Raw genomic sequence first — 23,351 nt, forward strand, 5'->3', positions numbered from 1 at the left:
ACCCGTATATCCCTCCTGTTTCCTGCTGTCTACATTGTCTGTTCTTGTTCATCTGTGTGTGCTACTTGGATGAATGTTTTCAATTAATTGTTTCTGTTCTACATGTTTTACTTTGGTGTTCACTCGAGCCCTTTGGTTTTGGATTTGTGCCAGCATAACACCCCTAACCCCATATCGTCACACCAGGAAGGGCAAGTCAAGTCAGGCACGCTGAGATAAGAGACACAGACATCTTAGTAAGGAACTTTGGAAACATTTAGAAAAACAACAATGCTCAGTAGGTATTCAGGATTGGCCAATTGAGTTTGGTGACAACAATGATACTTTGGGGCTTATGATGTTTTTTTCTTTAATTATAGAGAAAAAGTAAGCAAAACGGACATTACTTGGGGCAGCTGTAGTGTGGTCAGCATGTGCCAGAGATTAAACACTCAAGCCTGTTTTCTTATACTGTAGTGACGTTCAAAACACTGACCACTTGATTTAGTGTATGCAACATAGGACTTTACCACGATGATGTAAACACCTGAATGGCAACTGGTATTCTACACAAAATCAGATGTGTTGATGAACATCAGTGATGTAAGTGATCATGTGCCTGAGGTTAGCTGGATGTGCTGGAGGGTCTCACCCGTCTGCTGGAGACCTGCTCATCCCTGCCCAGCTCGTCCCTGGTACCGCGGGGCAGGCTGGGCATCACGCGTAATTCACTCTTTACGCTCTTCCTGCGAATAGTATGACTAAGATAAAGAGCGAGAGGGAGAGAGACAGCGGTTTTATTCCATAGCTGTAAGGTGATAGATCTGTAGGAGTACAGTTGAGTTTAATTTTTGCTATATGGCATAATTTGTGTAAAGCACGCATCCCATACACTGTTCATGTTAAACATGATGTGAAGCATCAACAGAGAAAATCAATGTGAAGGAAAAATCCACAGAAGTGAATGGGGGAGGGGGAGAGATGTGGTGGAGATTCAGCGAGTAAAGACGACCAGGGTGTGGAGCAGGTGTCCATGCAGAGCTGATGTCTGACCTGCGGGAGGGCAGTGGAATCCTCATGAGGGTCTTATAGCGCAAAAGCTCTCTGTGCAGTTCCAAGAAGTGTTTCTCTTTTCTCTTTACTATCCAAATGAAGTTTCCATGTCTCAGCTCAATACGAAAAACTGTTGATGTGTTCTATACACGGACCCACACAATCCACCCATAGACACACCCACCCAGAACAACACACAACAGGTAAGAAGTAAAGTTTCACTTCAGCTCCCACACTGAACAAAAGCATAGGAACATGCATTGCTTGATAAGAGAAGATACTAGAGAAGATAATCATTAAATGAGGAATGGTACACTGAACACTGCTATGTAAGATCATCTTTGAGAATCTGGGCCTAGATAAGCTGTGTGCTTTACATTTTCATTTTCAGGATTTATAGAATGCTGTACTAAGATGTACTTAGCGTGTGTGTGTGTGTGTGTGTGTGTGTGTGTGTGTGTGTGTGTGTGTGTGTGTGTGTGTGTGTGTGTGTGTGTGTGTGTGTGTGTGTGTGTGTGTGTGTGTGTGTGTGTGTGTGTGTGTGTGTGTGAGTAATGCAGACCTTAGAGACTCTACCCTGGTTGGAGACATGGAAGCGATCCTTGAATGTGGTGAAACGCTCCACTTCCCGAATTTGAGCTGTGATGGGGACAGTGTGGAGGAAGACCCGTGCCTGTGGTTCTTTAAAGCCCACTGTGTGATAAATGGCTGAGAACGGTATATGAAACACCCCTAAAGCACAGAAAGACACCCGGCAAGATCAAGAAACAGACCAAGAAGAAGACAAATCACATCAAATGTATTGTATACTGAATTGATCATTAAACATAAATTTTTTTTTTTTAAGTTTTACCTCAATAAGGAAAATCTCGGACATGAAAAACAGATACTGTCTGGAGAATATCGTGCTCAAATAATTTTCCAGCATTTCTATATATAATTTGTCAATTATAATGGATAATTTTTACATTTTATAGCCTCCTGACTTGAAACAACAGAGGTCTGAGGGCAGTGGTTAGAGTTATTAATATAAGTGTTAATATTAAACACATATTTTTGTACATTGCTTTCATTATTTCTTCAGTTAAAATTATTTGCAAATTAAATCTGTAATCCGTTTAATTTGTAAATCTGTTCTTTCAGAGATTATACTACTTGTTCAGAGAGAATGTTTTGTGCTAATGTAATGTAATGTAATATAGCCTCATTAATGTAATGAGGCTATATGACAGACACATACGTGTGCATTTCTTTACCTGGAACAGTGGTACAGAAATGCTATACTGGTGCTATACAAAAGTTTGTGGTGGCACTGTAACTCTTTCTATGAAAGTGTGGCTGTCAAGGCAACCAAGAGATCATCAGAAACCAGTTTAAGTAAGTAGTGTAGTGACAGTGTCCTGTACTAAGTAGTGTCCTGTACTAAGTAGTGTCCTGTACTAAGCCAACCAGCCACATCTTGATCCCCATTGCTCTAAAATACTCAGGTCACAATTTAAATTAATAAATACAAAGAATAAATGGGTCGACACCCTGAATCACAGTTGTCATGTCAGTGTCCCTGTATGTTGTCTCATCCTGGACTCTGCCACACCTGCCAATCATGCTACAAACTTTCTTAGGTGTCTACCAGACAAAAGCAGGGACAACTCAGAGCCCCTGTGCAATCCCACAAAAACACTGATGTGTGAGCGATGCTACCAGATGGGAGAGGAAGAAGGAGAGAGAGCCGAGGTTAGGACACTACGTGATGTAGGCAAGTAGCAGTTCTGTAGTCTGATTAGGACACTACGTGATGTAGGCAAGTAGCAGTTCTGTAGTCTGATTAGGACACTACGTGATGTAGGCAAGTAGCAGTTCTGTAGTCTGATTAGGACACTACGTGATGTAGGCAAGTAGCAGTTCTGTAGTCTGATTAGGACACTACGTGATGTAGGCAAGTAGCGGTTCTGTAGTCTGATTAGGACACTACGTGATGTAGGCAAGTAGCGGTTCTGTAGTCTGATTAGGACACTACGTGATGTAGGCAAGTAGCAGTTCTGTAGTCTGATTAGGACACTACGTGATGTAGGCAAGTAGCAGTTCTGTAGTCTGATTAGGACACTACGTGATGTAGGCAAGTAGCGGTTCTGTAGTCTGATTAGGACACTACGTGATGTAGGCAAGTAGCGGTTCTGTAGTCTGATTAGGACACTACGTGATGTAGGCAAGTAGCGGTTCTGTAGTCTGATTAGGACACTACGTGGTGTAGATAAGTAGCGGTTCTGTAGTCTGATTAGGACACTACGTGATGTAGGCAAGTAGCAGTTCTGTAGTCTGATTAGGACACTACGTGATGTAGGCAAGTAGCAGTTCTGTAGTCTGATTAGGACACTACGTGATGTAGACAAGTAGCAGTTCTGTAGTCTGATTAGGACACTACGTGATGTAGACAAGTAGCAGTTCTGTAGTCTGATTAGGACACTACGTGATGTAGGCAAGTAGCAGTTCTGTAGTCTGATTAGGACACTACGTGATGTAGGCAAGTAGCAGTTCTGTAGTCTGATTAGGACACTACGTGATGTAGGCAAGTAGCAGTTCTGTAGTCTGATTAGGACACTACGTGATGTTGGCAAGTAGCGGTTCTGTAGTCTGATTAGGACACTACGTGATGTAGGCAAGTAGAGGTTCTGTAGTCTGATTATGACACTACGTGATGTAGGCAAGTAGCGGTTCTGTAGTCTGATTAGGACACTACGTGGTGTAGATAAGTAGCGGTTCTGTAGTCTGATTAGGACACTACATGATGTAGGCAAGTAGCAGTTCTGTAGTCTGATTAGGACACTACGTGATGTAGGCAAGTAGCAGTTCTGTAGTCTGATTAGGACACTACGTGATGTAGACAAGTAGCAGTTCTGTAGTCTGATTAGGACACTACGTGATGTAGACAAGTAGCAGTTCTGTAGTCTGATTAGGACACTACGTGATGTAGGCAAGTAGCAGTTCTGTAGTCTGATTATGACACTACGTGATGTAGGCAAGTAGCGGTTCTGTAGTCTGATTAGGACACTACGTGATGTAGGCAAGTAGCGGTTCTGTAGTCTGATTAGGACACTACGTGGTGTAGAGAAGTAGCGGTTCTGTAGTCTGATTGGGACACTACGTGATGTAGATAAGTAGCGGTTCTGTAGTCTGATTAGAACACTACGTGATGTAGGCAAGTAGCAGTTCTGTAGTCTGATTAGGACACTACGTGATGTAGGCAAGTAGCAGTTCTGTAGTCTGATTAGGACACTACGTGATGTAGGCAAGTAGCAGTTCTGTAGTCTGATTAGGACACTACGTGATGTAGGCAAGTAGCAGTTCTGTAGTCTGATTAGGACACTACGTGATGTAGGCAAGTAGCAGTTCTGTAGTCTGATTAGGACACTACGTGATGTAGGCAAGTAGCAGTTCTGTAGTCTGATTAGGACACTACGTGATGTAGGCAAGTAGCGGTTCTGTAGTCTGATTAGGACACTACGTGGTGTAGATAAGTAGCGGTTCTGTAGTCTGATTAGGACACTACGTGATGTAGGCAAGTAGCAGTTCTGTAGTCTGATTAGGACACTACGTGATGTAGGCAAGTAGCGGTTCTGTAGTCTGATTAGGACACTACGTGGTTAAGAGTGTGTAGTCGAGTGAGTAATTCTGTAGTCTGATAAGCAGGGGCATGTCGTGACATGATGCTCGATTCTTATGGTTGCGGGCTCTGTTTACCCTGACAGACACCACAAAGCCTCTCTCATTTTCTCTCTTTCCTTTCTCTCTCTTGATCTCTCTGTCTCACACACATTTTTATTCTGCTGCTCCTGTAAATCAGTCTTCGACCCAACAATGCCTCTGCAGTATACCATCATGCCTCACTTTAACTTCCTTCACTAGTGCACAAAACCCAGACAAGCACTGACCACAGTCATCACGTCCTTCACTGCACTGCTGCAGGGACAGAGATGGTGCTGTCCTCACCAGCATGGCTGTCTCGAGCAGAGTCCAGATCCACAGCATCCTCGTCGGACTCACTGAGGTCCAGCTCCCGAGAGTCCAGATTCTCCATGATGCCGGTCATGTCTGTGAGCAGTAGGTTCAGCTCTGTGGCATGTAACACTGTCACCGTACACAACAGTGGGCCTGGGGAAAAGACTTTGGCTGCACACACACACACACACACACACACACACACACACACACACACACATGCAGTTCAACTGTCATTACATTACTTCCACTGTCTTATGTATCAACATTTGTCTGCATTTATGTGGGTTTAGTGATCCAAGGGTGTATTAATTTGCTAAATAAATATTTGATTATTTCATTCACTCATCTATTGGTTCATAGCCTATTAATATTAATAACAATGATTTTAATAAACAAAAAACTGGCATATACATTTTGTAAAGAAAAAAACAAAACAAAAAACAATATATTAAAGTCTCAACTATTAATAATGACTGCAGGGTTGCCAACTTTTGAAGATCGCTTGGAGTGAGATTTGAACCTGGAGGAGGTGGTGAGTGTAGATTGGGGGGGGGGGGGGGGGGGGGGGGGCGAACGTAAAATGGACACAAATTAAGTATTATATCGTGATCTATCGATCGCCAGTGGTTGGCGCCAGAACGAACTAGTAACTCATTGAATCATAGATATGGATCAGAGGTAAATAAACTAGATTTTTTTTTTCGGCGTGAGAAATCGGAAGTGTGGCGTAAGAGCGTGTGAAGACGGTCAAATGCGTGTGTCATTTGGTTAAACAAAGATCAATCTCAGATCAGTTTGCGGTGATGTCAGATCTTTATCAGGTGAACTCACGTCTCAGCTGAGATTGTAAAAATAAGCCACAGGCAAGATGTGGTGTGTATTTTTTTAGCCATGTACTGGCTGTTACCACACAGCTGAATGGCACTCTCAGCTGAGCATAACCCAGCTTCCTCATTTAACTCATCTTCCTGTGTCAGAGGGTCATAAGGTCATAGTTCAACTTGTGCTCTGTTTGTATATGGATCCTCTCCAGTAAACATGAGCCTTAAAATAAACATGGGATTGGAGCTTAGGGTCATTCTCACATAAAAAAAATAACCCAGGGGCCACAACAGCACATATTGTGCAATTTCCACTGAGTATTTATATAATTTTGTGTCAATTAATATGTCTCTTTTTACCTTCATGGACCAGTCAAGTCCATCCATCTAACCATCACCACAGGAAGAAAATGAGAACATCATAGCAGAGCCTGTAGGCATACGGTTCCCACAGTGATGCTGCTTTTCTATGAACAATAACTATATTTCTTAACGGTGTCTGAGTTAAGTAAGTGTTACATTTAATAGCAATACATTTACACTTACATTTAGGGCATTTAGCAGAAGCTATTATTCAGAAAGACTAACCAAAGCTTGGTAGGGTTAGGTGGGATAAGTCCTTTAGCAGCATGATAGGGCCAGGTGGGGTCAGTCTGTTAACAACATGACAGGGTAAGATGAGATAATGCTCAGAATATGTGGAGGCTTCCTGTGAACCTGCTGACTGCCATGCGCTATGGGGCTCGTTTCCACTGAGTGGTAAATCCCTGTAAACTGTAAGTTTGTAATCTGACTGCTCACTTGTCTCTTCATGTTTGAAAGGCTGATCTTTTATTACGTTTATTCTTTCCTTGGTTATATTACACACTTTTGACACTCATGGGATTGCTACATGTTCACTTTTATATAATGTATTGAGTAGTCAGACATGGGCTCGTTATGAATAAATGTGTGGAAGGGTGAGAGAAAAGTAGTTTGTGTCAAAAAATGTCTACCAAAGATCTTATATCACTTGAAGAGTACATGTGCAGTTTGTAACACTGGTGCAGTTCTCCAGGTATTCCATTTTGTCATCTTTCCCAGAAACCAACAACCTCTGGCTTTTCCAACCAGCTGAGTTCACAGGAGGAATATGAACACCCTGCCCTCAGAAATGATTATAATAAAGACTCTTCAGTCTATGGGTCTAACACAATGTTTTCCTGAAAACCAGCTCATTGCTATAATACCAGAATGCACCATAAAATCTTTAAATATATATTAGTTAAATGCATTTAGAAAGAACTGTAAGCCCAAAAGACTTTTTAACAACTCCAAACTCATGAGCAGCAGAAAAGCAAAAGCAGCTATTCTTGTATGATTATTGCAAAGAAAATTATATTACAAGTTTGGAAACTGGAGTCAGTGCCAATATATGACTTGTAAAGGAATTAACTAATATGCTGCACTTTCTGTATAATGAACAATTAGTTATCCGATAAGTCAACTGTATAAGCTGTATAAGGGCCAAGAACAAGAAAAACCCATATACACACACACACACACACACACACACACACACATACACACATACACACATACACACACATACACACATACACACACACACACACACACACACACACACACACACACACACACACACATACACACATACACACACACACACACATACACACACACACACACACACACAGTCATACCCGAAAGTATTCATACCCCTGGCAAATTTTGACTTAAATTTACTTTTACTTAACCAGAAATTATATTTTTGACTGGAAATGACACAGGAGATAATTTGATGATGTACAAGAGGCATCATTGTGGGAAAAAGATTTTCTCAGCTTTTATTCACATTTGAACAAAAAATGGCATGTCCAAAATTATTCATACCCTTTGAAAACTGTCACAGTATATGGGGAAATCCAAAGTTCTATACCATTCCAAATAGTCCAAGCTGTTTTAGAACATCCTAATTACCCTGATTCATTGGGACAAAGGAGCTCACTAAGGACCTGCGGCTGTGCATTGTGGCCGCTCACAAGTCAGGAAAGGGCTATAAAGCCATATCAAAATGTTTTCAAGTTCCAGTGGCTACAGTGCAGAGTATTAATAAAAAATACAAGAAGTTCCGCACTGTGGAAAATCTCAGAAGATGTGGTCGGAAGCCAAAAGTGACACCTGTGCTGGCCAGGAGAATAGTGAGAGAGGTGAAGAAAAATCCAAGGATCACCACCAAAGCCATCCTGGTGAATCTGGGCTCTGCTGGTGGCAACATCTCAAGGCAGACAGTCCAACGCACACTGCTGGGTTCCACGGACGCAGACCAAGGAGAACACCACTTCTCCAGAAAAGGCACACAAAAGCCCGCTTGACCTTTGCAAATGCTTATCTGGACAAAGAAGAAGACTTCTGGTGTTTTATGGTCAGATGAAACAAAAATTGAATTGTTTGGCCACAATGATGTGTCCACCATTTGGCGTAAAAATGGAGAAGCCTTCAACCCTAAGAACACCATCCCCACTGTCAAACATGGTGGTGGGAAACTAATGTTTTGGGGGTGTTTTTCAGCCAATGGACCAGGGAACTTGATCGCAGTAAATGGCACCATGAAAAAAGAGCAATACATCAAGATTCTCAACATCAGGCAGTCTGCAGAGAAACTTGGCCTTGGAAACCAGTGGAGATTTCAGCATGACAACGACCCAAAACACACAGCCAAAGTGGTGAAGAAATGGTTAGCAGACAAAAACATTAATGTTTTGCAGTGGCCCAGCCAGAGTTCTGACTTGAATCCAATTGAAAATCTGTGGAGGGAGCTAAAGATCAGGGTGATGGCAAGGAGACCCTCCAACCTCAAAGAGTTGGAGCTCATCACTAAAGATGAATGGACAAAAATACCAGTGGAGACATGCAAAAAGCTGGTCAGCAATTACAGGAAGTGTTTGATTGCTGTAATAGCCAATAAAGGCTTTTCTATTAATTATTGAGAAGGGTATGAATAATTTTGGACATGCCATTTTTTGTTCAAATGTGAATAAAAGCTGAGAAATATTTTTTCCCACAATGATGCCTCTTGTACATCATTGTATTATCTCCTGGGAGATGTCTGTGTCATTTCCAGTCAAAAATATAATTTCTGGTTAAATAAAAGTAAATTTAAGTCAACACACACACACACACATTACATTATGCATGCATAGGCATGCATATTCACACAGTTCAGATATTACTCAGTATTGATAACTAAACTACCCACCAATGACCCCAGAGTGGAACAACCTGCAACTCTGGAGAACAGCATTTGAACTCTAACGTGTGATTTTTGATGTTGACATAAAAGGAAGATACCATGTACTGTATGTGGGGGTATTCTATGGTTATTTATCTGCCAGGTTATTTTTGGAATGCTAGTCGCTGTGTGGTGCAGTGGACAACCTGTGGAAAAGGTATTTGGCCAAGCAGTTCAGGATGTGTTCATTAGCTGCTAGAAATGGGTTCGGAACACAAATACTCAAATCTCATTCTTCCTGCTAAGGTATAAATGAGCTTTCTCTTAACTCTATGCTGTGGAATTATTGTTTAATTCACTCAAAACTACTTAAAGATCAGGTTAACTAAAACCTTGGTGCAAATTCTCAGAGACCTTAATATCACAAACCGCAACAGCATCAAATGTGATTCCAAAACAACCACAACAGAGGACTATTGGATGTTAACTTTACTGGCAAACGTATTCACTACTTGATATGACATCTATATTAACCGCACAGGTATTCACAGTAACTACTCCTAGCTCACCGTGTGAGTGAGACATAGATAGAGAGAGAAAGAAAGAAAGAAAAAATAAAGAAAAACTGAAAGCCATAAAGAAAGAGAGTGTTTCCTCTGTGCTCCAGTGATGCAATATCAGTTGTTGCTTCTTGGCAACTAGTTCCTGGCCATTGTGGTTGTCATGGAGAAAGGCAGTTTGGTAGGAGGATGAAGGCGATGTTAAATGACTTGTGTCAGCTCTCACTGAAACATCTCCACCACCACCTCAGATCTCTGAGCTTCATTCCTACGTAATGTCTCCTGTGTCAGGACAGGTTAAGGATCAACTTGGTGGGTGGGTCTTGGAGAGTATAGGGTAAATCTGTTATTGTGAAATTATTCATATGAGACTGGTGGGAATATTTTATGACACTATGTGAATTCTGGTTACATCATATGGTGTCATCAGGAGGTCCAAGATTACATGAGAAAGCCACACCCTCGTGTTCCATGTGACAATTCAGGTTCCCCGTTTGTCTCTGGGACAAATTGTCACTCTGTGAACTTGAGTTAGGTTGAGGAAGACTAGCAATGTGTTCTGTGCAGTGGTGAAGAGCAGCCTGACCCGGCTAACATTTCAGCTCCAGTTCATTGGGTGCAACAGTCGCAGCTCACAGACTTGAGTCCATTTTTCATACTTTGTGTTTCTGTATGCAGCTTCTAGCTAGAAGGACACATCAGTACAGACCCATCCCAGAGGAAGGTATTAACCTTGCTGGTGTACAAGAGCATTTAAGCTCTCCTCTCACAGTTGAGTGTGACATAATTCTACCTGAGTGACAGGTCATGTCTCCACCCTCTCAGTACACCCCCCACCGTGGCACACACAAGCTGGCTCACAGTCGGGGTGACCGACATCCTAACAACTCTTCTGCCCACATTACTTACACGACTGAAAGATAAGTCAACAGCAAGGAAAATCAAAAGAAAAGAATGTCTGGCAGCCAGTAAAACAGGATCTTGTTTTTTTTGTTTTTTCTTTTACAAAATATCTTGATTGTTGCCATTTAGTTTGGCTTAAATGAAGTGTCTCCCTGTAGGTTTTAGAATAGTGAACCCTTTCAGCTGTGAAAACACCAGTGTTGGGTGACCTGGTGTTTCCTGCCTGGTTCCTGATCCCACATTCCAACAGTGACACAAAAGCTTCTCCCATAAACAAGGTGAGACACGCACAAACAGTGCAAAACGTCAGGACACACAGTCTTGCTCAGTGACACTCCCTCTTGAATTACACACATGCTTGATCCCCCAAAACAACCCCCAACCCTCACCACAGCTTCACTTTGCTACACAGAGAGAGACGCAGAGGGAAGAACTTTACTGACCTGCTCGTGAGTCCTCTTCATGTTCGAATTCTAATCCAGTTTGAACTCGTGCATATAAAGACCATTCACGTGCTTTACACACAAACTCAGTGAAGCACGAACTCTTCCTTGCGAACAGACAGAACAGGCTGACTGAACTCACAGACCAGTGATTCTGAACAGGGAGGTACCGTCGCTGAGTTCTGCCTGTCTGTCACTACCAATCCACCAATCAGCTTTGCTCACTTACTAGCTCCTCCCCAGAGTGTTTACTGGCTACAGTTGGCCTGGGTATATCCTCTGGGAAGAATTATAAAACACAATACAATCTGGCAGGGCAGTCTTACCCAGTTTCAACAGTTGCTGTTAGCTTGTTAGCTTGTGTGCAACAATTTGTAAATTCAAACAGCTTACAACAAAAAGCCTTTGCCATTCATAGACCAAAATGTTCAGTTCAGTTGATCTAGTCTTAGTTTGTCTGAACCACATGACCAACAATGCTCACAACCCAGAGAGTAGTATTACTTATTAAGAGAGTAGTATTACTCATTAGTTCTGTACTGTAAAAGCCTGATGTATTAAAGTGTGAGACTGTTTCAAAGGTCACAGTGAGTGTGAGGTGTGTAAGAGGTGTCAGAGGCCATGCTCACTGAAACCCCAAACCACAGCAGACCGCAGAATATTCCTCCGTTTGTGCAATGTGACTGCTCACCTGAGCAGCTTTACATTGGGTACTTCAGTGGGTGTGAGACCACCGTCGTGTTGGTCTGCAGTGCTAGTCTGTGTTTCCCTGCATGTCTGAGGAAAGCACAGTCAGAGTCTCGTGTTACAGGTGAGAAACTCAGAGGAGGCCCCTCCCCCACCCCACAACAGCCAGGAGCCTGAGAAACATGCCATGAACAGAGAGAAGCCCCAACTCAGCAGTGTAATCTCCAGGGTTCTCCTTGGCCGTAGGAAGATATGACGCAGTCAAGTATCTCCTTTATGAAGAGAGGAAACCCTTAGCTTACAAGAGAAAGCACTGGAGTCCAGTTAGTGCAACTCTGCCAGGCACAGGAGAAGACAGACTGCTGAAGCTCATTTGTGTATAGAGTATTTTAGGAATTGTCGCATACATAACCCTGCAGTCTTGCATACTATTTTATGGTCAGTATGGTCAATATGAAATTGCTTTTATTCAGTATATAGTAGGCTACTGGCTACAGGAGCTGCAATAACTCTGCCCCAATGCTAATCAGTTCTGTTTCAGATCAAGCATTCTCATAAGCTCCTGATTAATCATTCACACTTGCTTGTGAATTTACAGAGTGTGGAGCACATGTTGCTGGAGTTCATGGATGCTGCGTTCACAACCAGAAGCACAGCTGCAACTCAGGACTGACAGCACATCGAAAAGTGCAACGATGGCACTATTTTAAATGTACTATAACCTACTATGTATTATAAGGCAATTTTATTTACATAGTACTTTTTACAACATATGCTGTCAAAAAGCAGCTTTACAATCGTATGGGTCCAGATCCCTAATGATCAAGCCAGGGGTGACAGTGGCGAGGAAAAACTCCCTATGATGGTGGGGATTAGGAAGAAACCTCGGGAGGACCAAGACTCAAAAGGGACCTCAGCTGCCCAGCGAGAAGAATTCCATATTTCTAGTTCTAATTGCAGCCAATTTTCTAGGGGCTTTATGGAATTGTCTTTGTAGGAACATGTAACCAAGATACAAAACGTCAGTTAAATATGTAAATACCAAATGAAACATCCATAGATATAGTACCTAGGTCAGTGTGTGGCTCCAACAGACTTATCTGTCATGAGATCATTATACTTCATAATAATGCTTCCTTTTATGGTTTATTTTCATAATGAAGCTTCATTTTATGGTTGTGGTGTACATCATGTTACAAAACATCTGGACATCACCTGTTGGCCCAGGAACCAACATTGACATTTACTGGTTCAGAATAAAGAGCAGAATTTTCCCTCCTGATACTACACTCAATGCAGGTTTGGTTCAGGCTGCTCAGAACTCCAAACCAACCACAGGTGTCCAGAAAACATGGCAGTGTGGACAAAAACACAAACTAGGCAGTTTTGGCTCCATTTGGCAAGCAGGCTGTCTACTGTTTAATTGATCTAAACATGGCTGCACTGTGTGTGAAATCATTGCTGAGATGAGTGACGGGAACTAAATCTGCAGCCATCAGTACACTATCTATCGATCTTTAAGCCAGTATGCCTGACTCTTCAGCCTAAGGCTAAAAGCTTCTCTGTTCCAATTCTCATCACCTCAAATGGGTCAAAAAAAGTAGATAAAATAAGTTTCTTCGGCAATCTACAGGAATGTCTCGCCATCTAGTGGTCAGTCATCTAATAACCACTACTTTAGTCAGTCCAGCACTGTGTGTGTGTGTGTGTGTGTGTGTGTGTGTGTGTGTGTGTGTGTGTGTGTGTGTGTGTGTGTGTTAGGTCTAATTCTGTGTAATGTCTAGTTATTGGCTACACACATATAACTAACAGAACCAAAAGTGCGTATGTTTCCAGGGTCTTTAAAGGTTAAAGTATTGACGAGATTAAAGTAAGGTTAACAGAAACCTCAGCTTTAATAGTCGATTAAGACGATGGGTTATCACTTTGTTTTCATGAGATCACACGTTATTTCCGATAATAAATACATGAGTAAACACAACGTAGACTTAGCTAAACTTAAGATTTTACAACTCTGTTACACTCTGTCACCGCTGGGTGGCACCATTACACAGCCATCTGTCCAATTCAAAATCTCTTCTTTTGTAATAATGAATGTGGTTTATTCAAGTACTGTAGTATGATTGTATTTATTACAAACAAATATATCAAAGTACTACCAAAATAGTATTCTCCACATCAGCAGGCTATGACAAAATGGTGCAAATGACAACTGTGGCGTCCACGGTTAGTGTGCGCGCATCCCCACAGGTCGCGCGGTCTCCTGTGACCTCGCTCGCCGCTCCAGACACGAACGCGCGGCTGAGGCGACGTTTCTCTGTCGCGCGCACACGGATTCCTGAGAACTTGGATTTCCATCCTGAAAAGTCACGGCTGAGTTTCAGCTGGACGCGATTTGATCCTTTACTTAATGGGAAGTTTTTAGGATTAAATTTAGTGTAATAGGCATGGGTTTGGAAATATCACACCCAGTCACTTGTAAAACTGTGCGCTTGTGCTGTTTGTGTTCATGTTATTCGTGCCCTGGATAAAGGCGACCAAACTTCGGTTACAAATGTTCATCACCCCTGGGGATAACAGCGATGATGAGTCCGTGTCACCCCGATATCTCTCGCAGAGGAGAACCGAAACACGTCGCTAGATAGTCAGACACGTCTCAGCATGTATACCTGGACTAACAACTCCAACTGTTCCATTAATTGCAGTTGGGATGATAACGCTACATTATGGGAAAGCGAACACCCGGTCAATATGTTCCCTGTCCCGGTCCTTATCGGGGTGACGGTCACCTGCGTCGTCTTCTTCCTCGCAGGAGTATCCGGGAATCTAATGACTATTCTGGTGGTCACCAAATACAAGGACATGCGAACAACCACAAACTTGTACCTATCCAGTATGGCCTTCTCGGACTTACTCATTTTCCTGTGCATGCCTTTAGATTTGTACCGCATCTGGAGGTACCGACCGTGGAATTTGGGCAACGTGCTGTGTAAACTGTTTCAGTTCATCAGTGAGTGTTGTACGTACTCCACCATCCTGAACATCACAGCGCTGAGCGTGGAGAGATACTTCGCCATTTGCTTTCCCCTCAGGGCGAAAGTAGTCGTGACCAAGGGTCGTGTGCGGGGGGTCATTCTGGTTCTCTGGATACTGTCTTTCGTCAGCGCGGGACCCGTTTTTGTTCTCGTTGGGGTCGAGCACGAAAATGGAACTAATTCACAGGAAACAAATGAGTGCAAAGCGACGGAGTTGGCGCTCAGGTCGGGGCTGCTGACCAGCATGGTGTGGGTGTCCAGCGTGTTCTTCTTCTTGCCAGTGTTCTGCTTAACTGTGTTGTACAGTCTTATTGGACGAAAGCTCTGGAAGAGAAAAAAAGAAACAACTGGACCGAGTCTATCAAGTCGAGATAAAAACAACAGACAAACAGTGAAAATGCTGGGTAAGTGTTTAATATGTATTAACAGTCGCGTAACCGTTATGGATTTTCCAATTGCGCACGTTACGCATGGGTGAGTAGAGTACATTACGCACACTAAAGCTTTTTAGAAGTTTGAAAATTAAACATTTTTTACACAGTGAATTTATAGACAAGTGCAGCCATGCGCTAATGAAGCACATTTCCATAATCTGAGTACGCGGAGAGGGAATCGGAGACGTTCATAAGAGCAAATGCGCATATAAAACATGCCAATAAATGTTCCACATTTATACCATTCATTATAATGTTTCATGTCGCGACATTTAAAACATGTTTGTATTGTGTTAACTGTTGCTGACACTTCTCCCCTGCAGCTGTGGTGGTTTTCGCCTTCGTGCTCTGCTGGCTTCCTTTCCACGTCGGCCGCTACCTGATCTCCAAATCGTCCCAGGCTGTGTCGCCGATCATGTCTCTGATCACCCAGTACTGCAGCATCGTCTCATTTGTGCTATTTTACCTCAGCGCCGCCATCAACCCTGTCCTGTACAACATTATGTCTAAGAAGTACAGGATGGCGGCATGCCGGCTCCTGACGCGCGTCCCGCGGAAGACTGCGACCGTGGTGAAAGGCGAAAGCTCCCCGGCCATGACCGAGTCAAGCATTAGTTTGTGACTTCGACGATAAATCTTGACATCATTTAATGTGCTGTGAAAAACGTTGTAATACATTTTAGACACATACATTTTTCACGCTTTGAATTGCCTGCTAATTTTGACCAGTAACTACAGAAAAAAGGAGTTGTTACTTCAGAATATAGACTTTTACACGAGTTCACAGTGAACATTGGAGGTGAAGGACTCTGGAATTGAACACTTGAAACGATCTGTCAATGTCACACGTCTTAAACGATCAAGGAGCGTGTAAGAGGAATTTAGTGCATGTATTCAGTTACCAACCGTATAGACTACAACTTAAAGTACTGCCTTGATGTTTTTTCCCAAATATTTTCACAAATGTATATAACTGTATAAACATAGAACAAAAGAACATCGGTTGCCTTAAATATTACACAGAAATCTGGAGGACAAAATTAGCACTGTAGAAACAGCCGCGTCCTTTTGCACTCGATAAGGAGATGCCAAAGTGACATTCATTTGAACTGTGTGCCTGAAATGTCATTGTATCCTAATGAGCTTTGTGCGCTCAGGGCTCCGTGACGCCTACTGAAGCATCGATAACAAAAATACACACACACACACACACACACACACAAAAACTCATAAATACTTTTTTTCGTTCAGTCACGACAAAAAGTCGCCAAATAGCGATAGCTTGTGAAGATGACTTATGTGTCACAAATAACTCGCTTACAGTAGCTGTTTGTGTGGTAAGATAACATATATAATGGCATGAATTACATGAGTTGAGTTCGAGTCTTTGCATATTCTTGCACGGCGAAAATGTGATTTAATTTCATCTGAGCATCGCAAAACCAATGGCATTATGGAAACGGTTTGTGTTTAAAACGTCTATCAACGGCGGTGTTCGCGAGTGAATGTTTCCTCGGCTGTCTCTTGTAACTATTTATAAGGTTAGGCTATGTAAAAATTGAAATAAAATTGCTAAGTCCCCAAACGGCGTGTTACTTGTGTGATTTATACGCAAGTAACCTCTGAAGTAAATTTTTAAGTGTCTGCAGAGTAAAAATTCATTAGATGCAATAGGGATATTTTGATCCTGGACGTTTTAACCTAACGTCTAGGTCAAATGGGGGTAGATGAAATCTGTTAAGCAATGTAGAGCGGTACATTTCGTCAGTTAGCTATTAGGTAATGTAGATATGGTAGTGATGTGTCGGTCGCGAACGAACCGGTTCAAAGAGCCGGCTCTTTTAAGTGAACGACGAGAGCTGGTTCCTATGGTGTGATTTTTGTTTCAATAGTTCCACAAAAGCAAAAGTAAATCCAAGAGCAGAAAGTATATGTTATGAATGCAAAACAGAAAAAAATATATCAAAAGTATATTTTTTAAATTAATGGCCCGATTAACGTAATTTAAAAACCAGGACATTTCCACAGTTTTAAAAAATATCCCGGGACGCCCGGGACAGGACGTGAAATACGGACATGTCCCGGGAAATACGGACGTTTGGTCACCCTACCTATTTTTCATAAGAGTTTGTTTTACCGCAAAATATGAGAACTTCAAAACGGCGAATTTCGCCGCAAGGTGACAGATTTTCATGCCTGCATCCAGTTCACTAAAATTTTTAAAAGCTCGCGCTGGTGAAGTGTGCTAAATATTAACCGCCATGCTTAATCTAGTTATTATGTACATTTGCAATATCTACAGACCATTTACCAATTAACTAAAACCTTTGTATAAACTTTAATGGTAAAACTCAGTTTACATGCTACTGTGAAACAGAACCACCGCGTTCCGCCATGTTTGAAAACGCTAGGAAGCTGGTGGGGTGGGCGTGGCTTGGTCCCAGAGGCGGTCTCAGAGCTCTGTGTCAGTCCGGAATCAGTGACCAATGGAGATTGCAGAGGAACGCCTTCATCTAAGACCCTCCCACACGTGAAATGTGTTCCAAAAGTCAGAAGCAAAAAACGAAGCAGAAGCAAAGAGAGATTCCAGAAGCAAAAGACCTTACTGGGAAAATCCAAAAAAACAAAAACAATGGAACCAAAAACTTGTCAAAATGCAAACGAAAATAAGTTTCAAATAACCAATTATATTGAAAAAATATACTTTTGATATATTTTTTTCTGTTTTGCATTCATAACATTTACTTTCTGCTCTTGGATTTACTTTTGCTTTTGTGGAACTATTGAAACAAAAATCACTCCATAGGTTCCCCTCTAACTGTGCGTTCACACCGAAAGCGACGAGAGCGACACGATGACCGTGAGCGACACCCAGCGACGCGACGCGACCGTGAGCGACACCCAGCGACGCGACGCGACGCGATCGTGACGCGACGCGAACTTTATGCAAATGAGCAGTGGCGCGCGGCGGCGACTACCAATCAGAAAGTAGGTTTGCACCCTCCTCCGAAACCGCACCTCTGACTTTGGTTCCTACTGATTATTTGTTCCGATTGCAAAATGGAAGAGAGATTGATTGTGGCGGTCTCTGGATGTCCCGCACTTTACGATGTGTCCCTGTTATTGGTTATGATTTTTTAAATTCCTGTTTGATCTTCGAGTCTGGGATAAAAAGTTAAAAATGTACATAAACATTTTAGGTTTATATACTATATGTGTTTTATACACACACTGTTTTTTACACGCACTCCTTTATAATCGTGTGTCCTGTCATCAATAGATTAAAATAAATAAATACTGCGTCCTGCTTTAAAAACCGTGATTTGCATATCTGTCACGTGCTGCATGCCGGCGATGTTGGACATGCCCCCACGCGACGCGATGCTGGCGACTCGGCGACAGAGAGTCAAATTACGTTCGCCACCCCCTCAAATAAGGAGCCATTTGGGAGCCGAAAGAGCCGACTCTTTATGAGAAGCTGAGCCAAAAGATCCGGCTCCCTAAAAAGAGCCGAAATTCCCATCACTAAGATATGGGAGGTAGATCCTGCCAATATTAAAACTGAAATGAAAAAACTAAAACGAAAATGAAAATACCGTTTTGCCATTTCTTTTTCCATACATGTGTGAAAATATTATGACAAAATTAAAAATAAAATGAAATCACTTCATTTGCAATTTAATGTTTCACTCGAGCACGGGTCATATGTGACAAAAATAAAATTAAAATAAAAAAGGAGGATTGGCGCTACCTGCTGGTGGTTTTCTTTTTCATTTTCCACTTTTCATTTTCATTTTCCACTTTTATTTTTCGTTTTCAACTTCACCAGCATGCAAATGCATGTAAATTAACAGTAGGCGGAGCTACAACTACAGAACCTCCCGTGAAATCCAGAGAGGGCAGCACACAGCAACATGGCTGACATTTTACTAGAAACGGCAAATGAGATTATGAGGTTGGTGAATTCCCAGGACGAAGATTATATATTATATATATATATATATATATATATATATATATATATATATATATATATATATATATATATATAATATTTTATTTATACAAGATATATAATATATTGCTTAGATATAATCTTAGACAGGTTTGTAATCTTAGACAGGCTTGGCGATATCCAAGCTTTCACCAACATGCAGGTTAATACTGTTGTATGTCGGAATTTATGTGAAGTGGTAGAACGCTTAAGGTCTGGATCAGGGACCATGGAAAAAAAACTGGAAACATGACACATGCAGTTGTGCGCACAGGTGAAATGGATCAGAGGGGTAATTTCAGAGGCTTCCTGTATACCTTTAAGGTGTCAGGCCAGGCAAATAACATATGCATCATACATAACAGTATGGCCCGATATCACTTTAACCCTCAGATCTAACTGGCAATATGGCATATTGTGTAATTTTGCACAAGTGAAATGAAACAGCTCAATTGCAGATGCTTGCTGCTATATGCCTCTAATGTCTCAGGCCAGGCAAGTCATATCATACTTAACATGTGCCTATCTACTGGATAAACTAGACTTCAGTTTGTAGAATAGTATTACTAATGCAATTAAAATATTATGTTAATAGTGCAGTCTACTAATATTGTATTTAGAGAAATTTCAACTACATACTTGTAGGCCTTATTCATGTAGACTCACACAAATGAATACTCAGACACAGAGACCAGGTGTAACGCAACACGCACTGCGGAGCGAGGAGACGGACACAAACGCTGAGGAGAGCGAGATTTATTAAAGGCAGACTCACCGAACGACGGAATACAAAACTCACAAGGGCACGAATGATCACGATACAAGGAGCACTGGAAACGTAAACAGGTCAAAGACACAAAACCACCGATACCACACTGGGGAAACACAGGGACTATAAGAACATGGAACTAACAAGACACAGCTGAGGACGATAACGACACGGGCGAGGCAGACAGAGGGAAACCAGGGCAACAGACAAGCTGGGCGGGACCAAGGAGCAGGGAACAACACAGACACGAGGGACAGACACTCCAGAGTGACAGCTAGGAGAGGGGGGCGTAGCCCTACGTGACACCCTAAAAGAAAATCATCATAACTCCACCAAATTCAATTTCCATTGGTATATTCAATGCCTTCCACTCTGGCCAGGAATAGCCCTCTCTTCTCAAGAATCAGATCTGTTTTAATTATCGTTGTAGGTCAAAGCATATTGTAAAATTTTAGAATCTAAAAGATTGTTTAGGTATTCTCTTTAATAAAGTTGTTTTAGACAGACAGATGTATGTCAACCTGTTATTATACAGCATTGGGAAATAACTGCCTGGTGGGGTCTCTTTTTTTCTGGCCTTGTAAAATAAAGCTAGAGAACCACTCCCATTCACAGTGCCATGTATTTGTTTACTTCCGTCAGCGTGTCACCATGTGCTTTGTGTTTATGTTCTTCATGTCGGCAACGCCCATTGGTTATCACTCTCTGTACATTTAGGTGTACTCCATTATCCCGCCTCTCCTTTGCTCTTTATTGTTTATGTCTTACTGTTTATTGCTGTTCTATGCTTGTGCCTGTTTTCATGGCATTCAGTGATCACTGAGTTTTCAAGTTTGCTCGTCACATTGTGTTTTCGCTTGTTAAAAGAGCTTAACGTACTTGTGTGCACTTACATATTGCCATTTAGATCATTTGGGCCAGGCTAAAATCAGGTTTGTTGTACAGACAGGCACCTGTTATGTATGATTCATATGAGTTTTGCCTGGCCCGACATCTTAGAGGCATACAGCAAACCTCTCAATTTCACCTCCTGAATCATGTAACCTGGCCACAACAATATACAATATGCCATATTGCCAGTTAGATCTGAGGGCTACAGTGATGTCGGGCCAGGCTCAAACCAGGTTTCTCTTACACATAGGAACCTGTTATGTATGATGCATATGTTATTTGCCTGGCCCGGCACCTTAAAGGTATACAGGAAGCCTCTGAAATTGCCCCTCTGATCCATTTCACCTGTGCGCACAACTGCATGTTTCCAGTTAGATTTGAGGCATAAAATGATGCTGGGCCAGGCCAAAATCAGGTTTCTCTTACAGATAGTAACATTTTATGTATGATGCATGTGTTATTTGTCTGGCCCGACCTCTGAAACTGCGCCTTTAAATCTGTTCACCTATGCCCACTGCTCAAAATGTCATGTTGTGTGCTGGTATTTCTTCTTCCGATTCATTTGTGTTCTAGAACAGCATTTCTGTGTTTTTAGTTTCAAATCTAAGAATATGTTTCCTTACATTAGAAATTCTGACGAATTCAATAATCATGTACAAATTGCATACAATTGTAATGACTTGAAATAGAAACCATTTTACAAAAAGGAATGCTTTCATTATATTTTAATATTTTTTTCTACATTCACAAAATCAGTATGGGAAACAATAACCTCATAATGTATGCTCCTATGCTCGTTTGTTTAATCTATCTCTTTTAAACAAAGTGCGCAGCAAACACGCATCGTGAACATAACCTTTTTGAATATGGAACCAACTTCAGCCGCCGAATAAGGAGCTGCGAATAAGTAACAAGTAACAAAACGAATCTGAAACTGCGAATAAGTAACCAACTTCAGCCTCGTCTCTTCGGCAACGTCCAACCTAGGCCGACCTCGCACTGGGCGGTTTTCCATGGTCCCCGATCCAGACCTTAAGCGTTCTACCACTTCACATAAATTCCGACATACAACAGTATTAACCTGCATGTTGGTGAAAGCTTGGATATCGGCAAGCCTGTTTAAGATTACAAACCTGTCTAAGATTATATCTAAGCAATATACTATATATCTTGTATAAATAATATATTATATATATATATATATAATATACAGTGGCGGACTTAGCAATTTGGGGGCTCAAGGCGAATGTAGCTAGGGGGCCCATCAACATTAATATGTGAGAAATAAGTTAGCTAGTCAGGGGGCCTTTACAGTGGGCTGCAGTGGGAGGGGCCCAAGTCCTGGGAATTCACCAACCTCATAATCTCATTTGCCGTTTCTAGTAAAATGTCAGCCATGTTGCTGTGTGCTGCCCTCTCTGGATTTCACGGGAGGTTCTGTAGTTGTATCTCACCTGACCAAAAAACTGGATTAAGTATTTTTCAAACAATGCTTCAACATTTTAATATCTGAAATTGTGTGCAGCATGTTAAGCTGAGGAATTGGGACAATAGCCATAGGTAGTTAGCTAGCATTCCTGCGTCCTCTACGGACCACAGTGCACAAATGAAGGAAGAATCAAACACATCATAGTAGAACTAAAGACTTCAAGATGTCGCATGCACAACCATAACACACACACACAACCATAACACACACAACCATAACACATACACACACACACACACACACACACACACACAACCATAACACACACAACCATAACACATACACACACACACACACACACACACACACACACACAACTACAACACACACACACACACACCCATAACACACACACACACACACACACAACCATAACACACACAACCATAACACATACACACACACACACACACACACACACACACACACAACCATAACACACACACACACACACAACCATAACACACACAACCATAACACATACACACACACACACACACACACACACAACCATAACACACACACACACACACACAACCATAACACACACAACCATAACACATACACACACACACACACACACACACACACACACACACAACCACAACACACACACACACACAACTACAACACACACACACACACACCCATAACACACACACACACCCATAACACACACACACACACACACACACACGCACACAACCATAGCACACACATACAATCATAACACACACACAAGGTGAAATTCAAAGTTAGAAGTGTATAGACTATCATGGAAAAGCAGCCTTATTGAATATAAGCATGCCCTCCGTATGGCAAAATCCTCATACTTATCGGCCTTAATAGAAAAACATAAAAACAATTCAGGACGCTTTTCACAACACATGTCACAAAGCAGCTTTACAATCATATGGATCCAGATCCCTAATGAGCAAGCCAAAGGCGACAGTGGCGAGGAAAAACTCCCTATGGTGGTGTGGATTATGAAGAAACCTCGGGAGGACCAAGACTCAAAAGGGAACCCATCCTCCATTGGGCGGCCCGGTAGCACAAATCTGT

At 41.9% G+C, this 23,351-nt stretch overlaps 2 protein-coding genes across 7 annotated transcripts in view; one reads left to right on the forward strand and one right to left on the reverse strand.

Annotated features, from left to right (window-relative positions):
* The window catches only part of pld1a (phospholipase D1a), a 49,669-nt gene extending 38,520 nt beyond the window's left edge, over positions 1-11,149 (reverse strand). The window contains exons 1-5 of one of the 6 annotated variants that reach the window (XM_076977074.1): positions 10,991-11,149; positions 5,020-5,199; positions 1,595-1,764; positions 1,033-1,175; positions 632-740 (exon numbers count right to left, since the gene is read on the reverse strand). In XM_076977074.1, coding sequence (XP_076833189.1) covers positions 632-740; positions 1,033-1,175; positions 1,595-1,764; positions 5,020-5,119 — 522 coding nt within the window. In that variant the 5' untranslated portion in view covers positions 5,120-5,199; positions 10,991-11,149. Of the gene's footprint in view, positions 1-631; positions 741-871; positions 995-1,032; positions 1,176-1,594; positions 1,765-4,961; positions 5,200-10,990 lie in introns of those variants that run through there. The other 5 variants (XM_076977073.1, XM_076977071.1, XM_076977070.1 and 2 more) reach the window with 5 other exon arrangements.
* A 2,900-nt stretch (positions 11,150-14,049) lies between these two features.
* Positions 14,050-16,710, forward strand: ghsra (growth hormone secretagogue receptor a). Its single transcript, XM_076976469.1, has 2 exons — positions 14,050-15,116; positions 15,470-16,710. The coding sequence occupies exons 1-2, from the start codon at positions 14,339-14,341 to the stop codon at positions 15,766-15,768; spliced, it is 1,077 nt and encodes a 358-aa protein (XP_076832584.1). The 5' UTR covers positions 14,050-14,338; the 3' UTR covers positions 15,769-16,710.
* Positions 16,711-23,351: the final 6,641 nt, after the last annotated feature.

Source organism: Brachyhypopomus gauderio, chromosome 16, assembly GCF_052324685.1.
Source record: "Brachyhypopomus gauderio isolate BG-103 chromosome 16, BGAUD_0.2, whole genome shotgun sequence".
Lineage (NCBI taxonomy): Eukaryota > Metazoa > Chordata > Actinopteri > Gymnotiformes > Hypopomidae > Brachyhypopomus > Brachyhypopomus gauderio.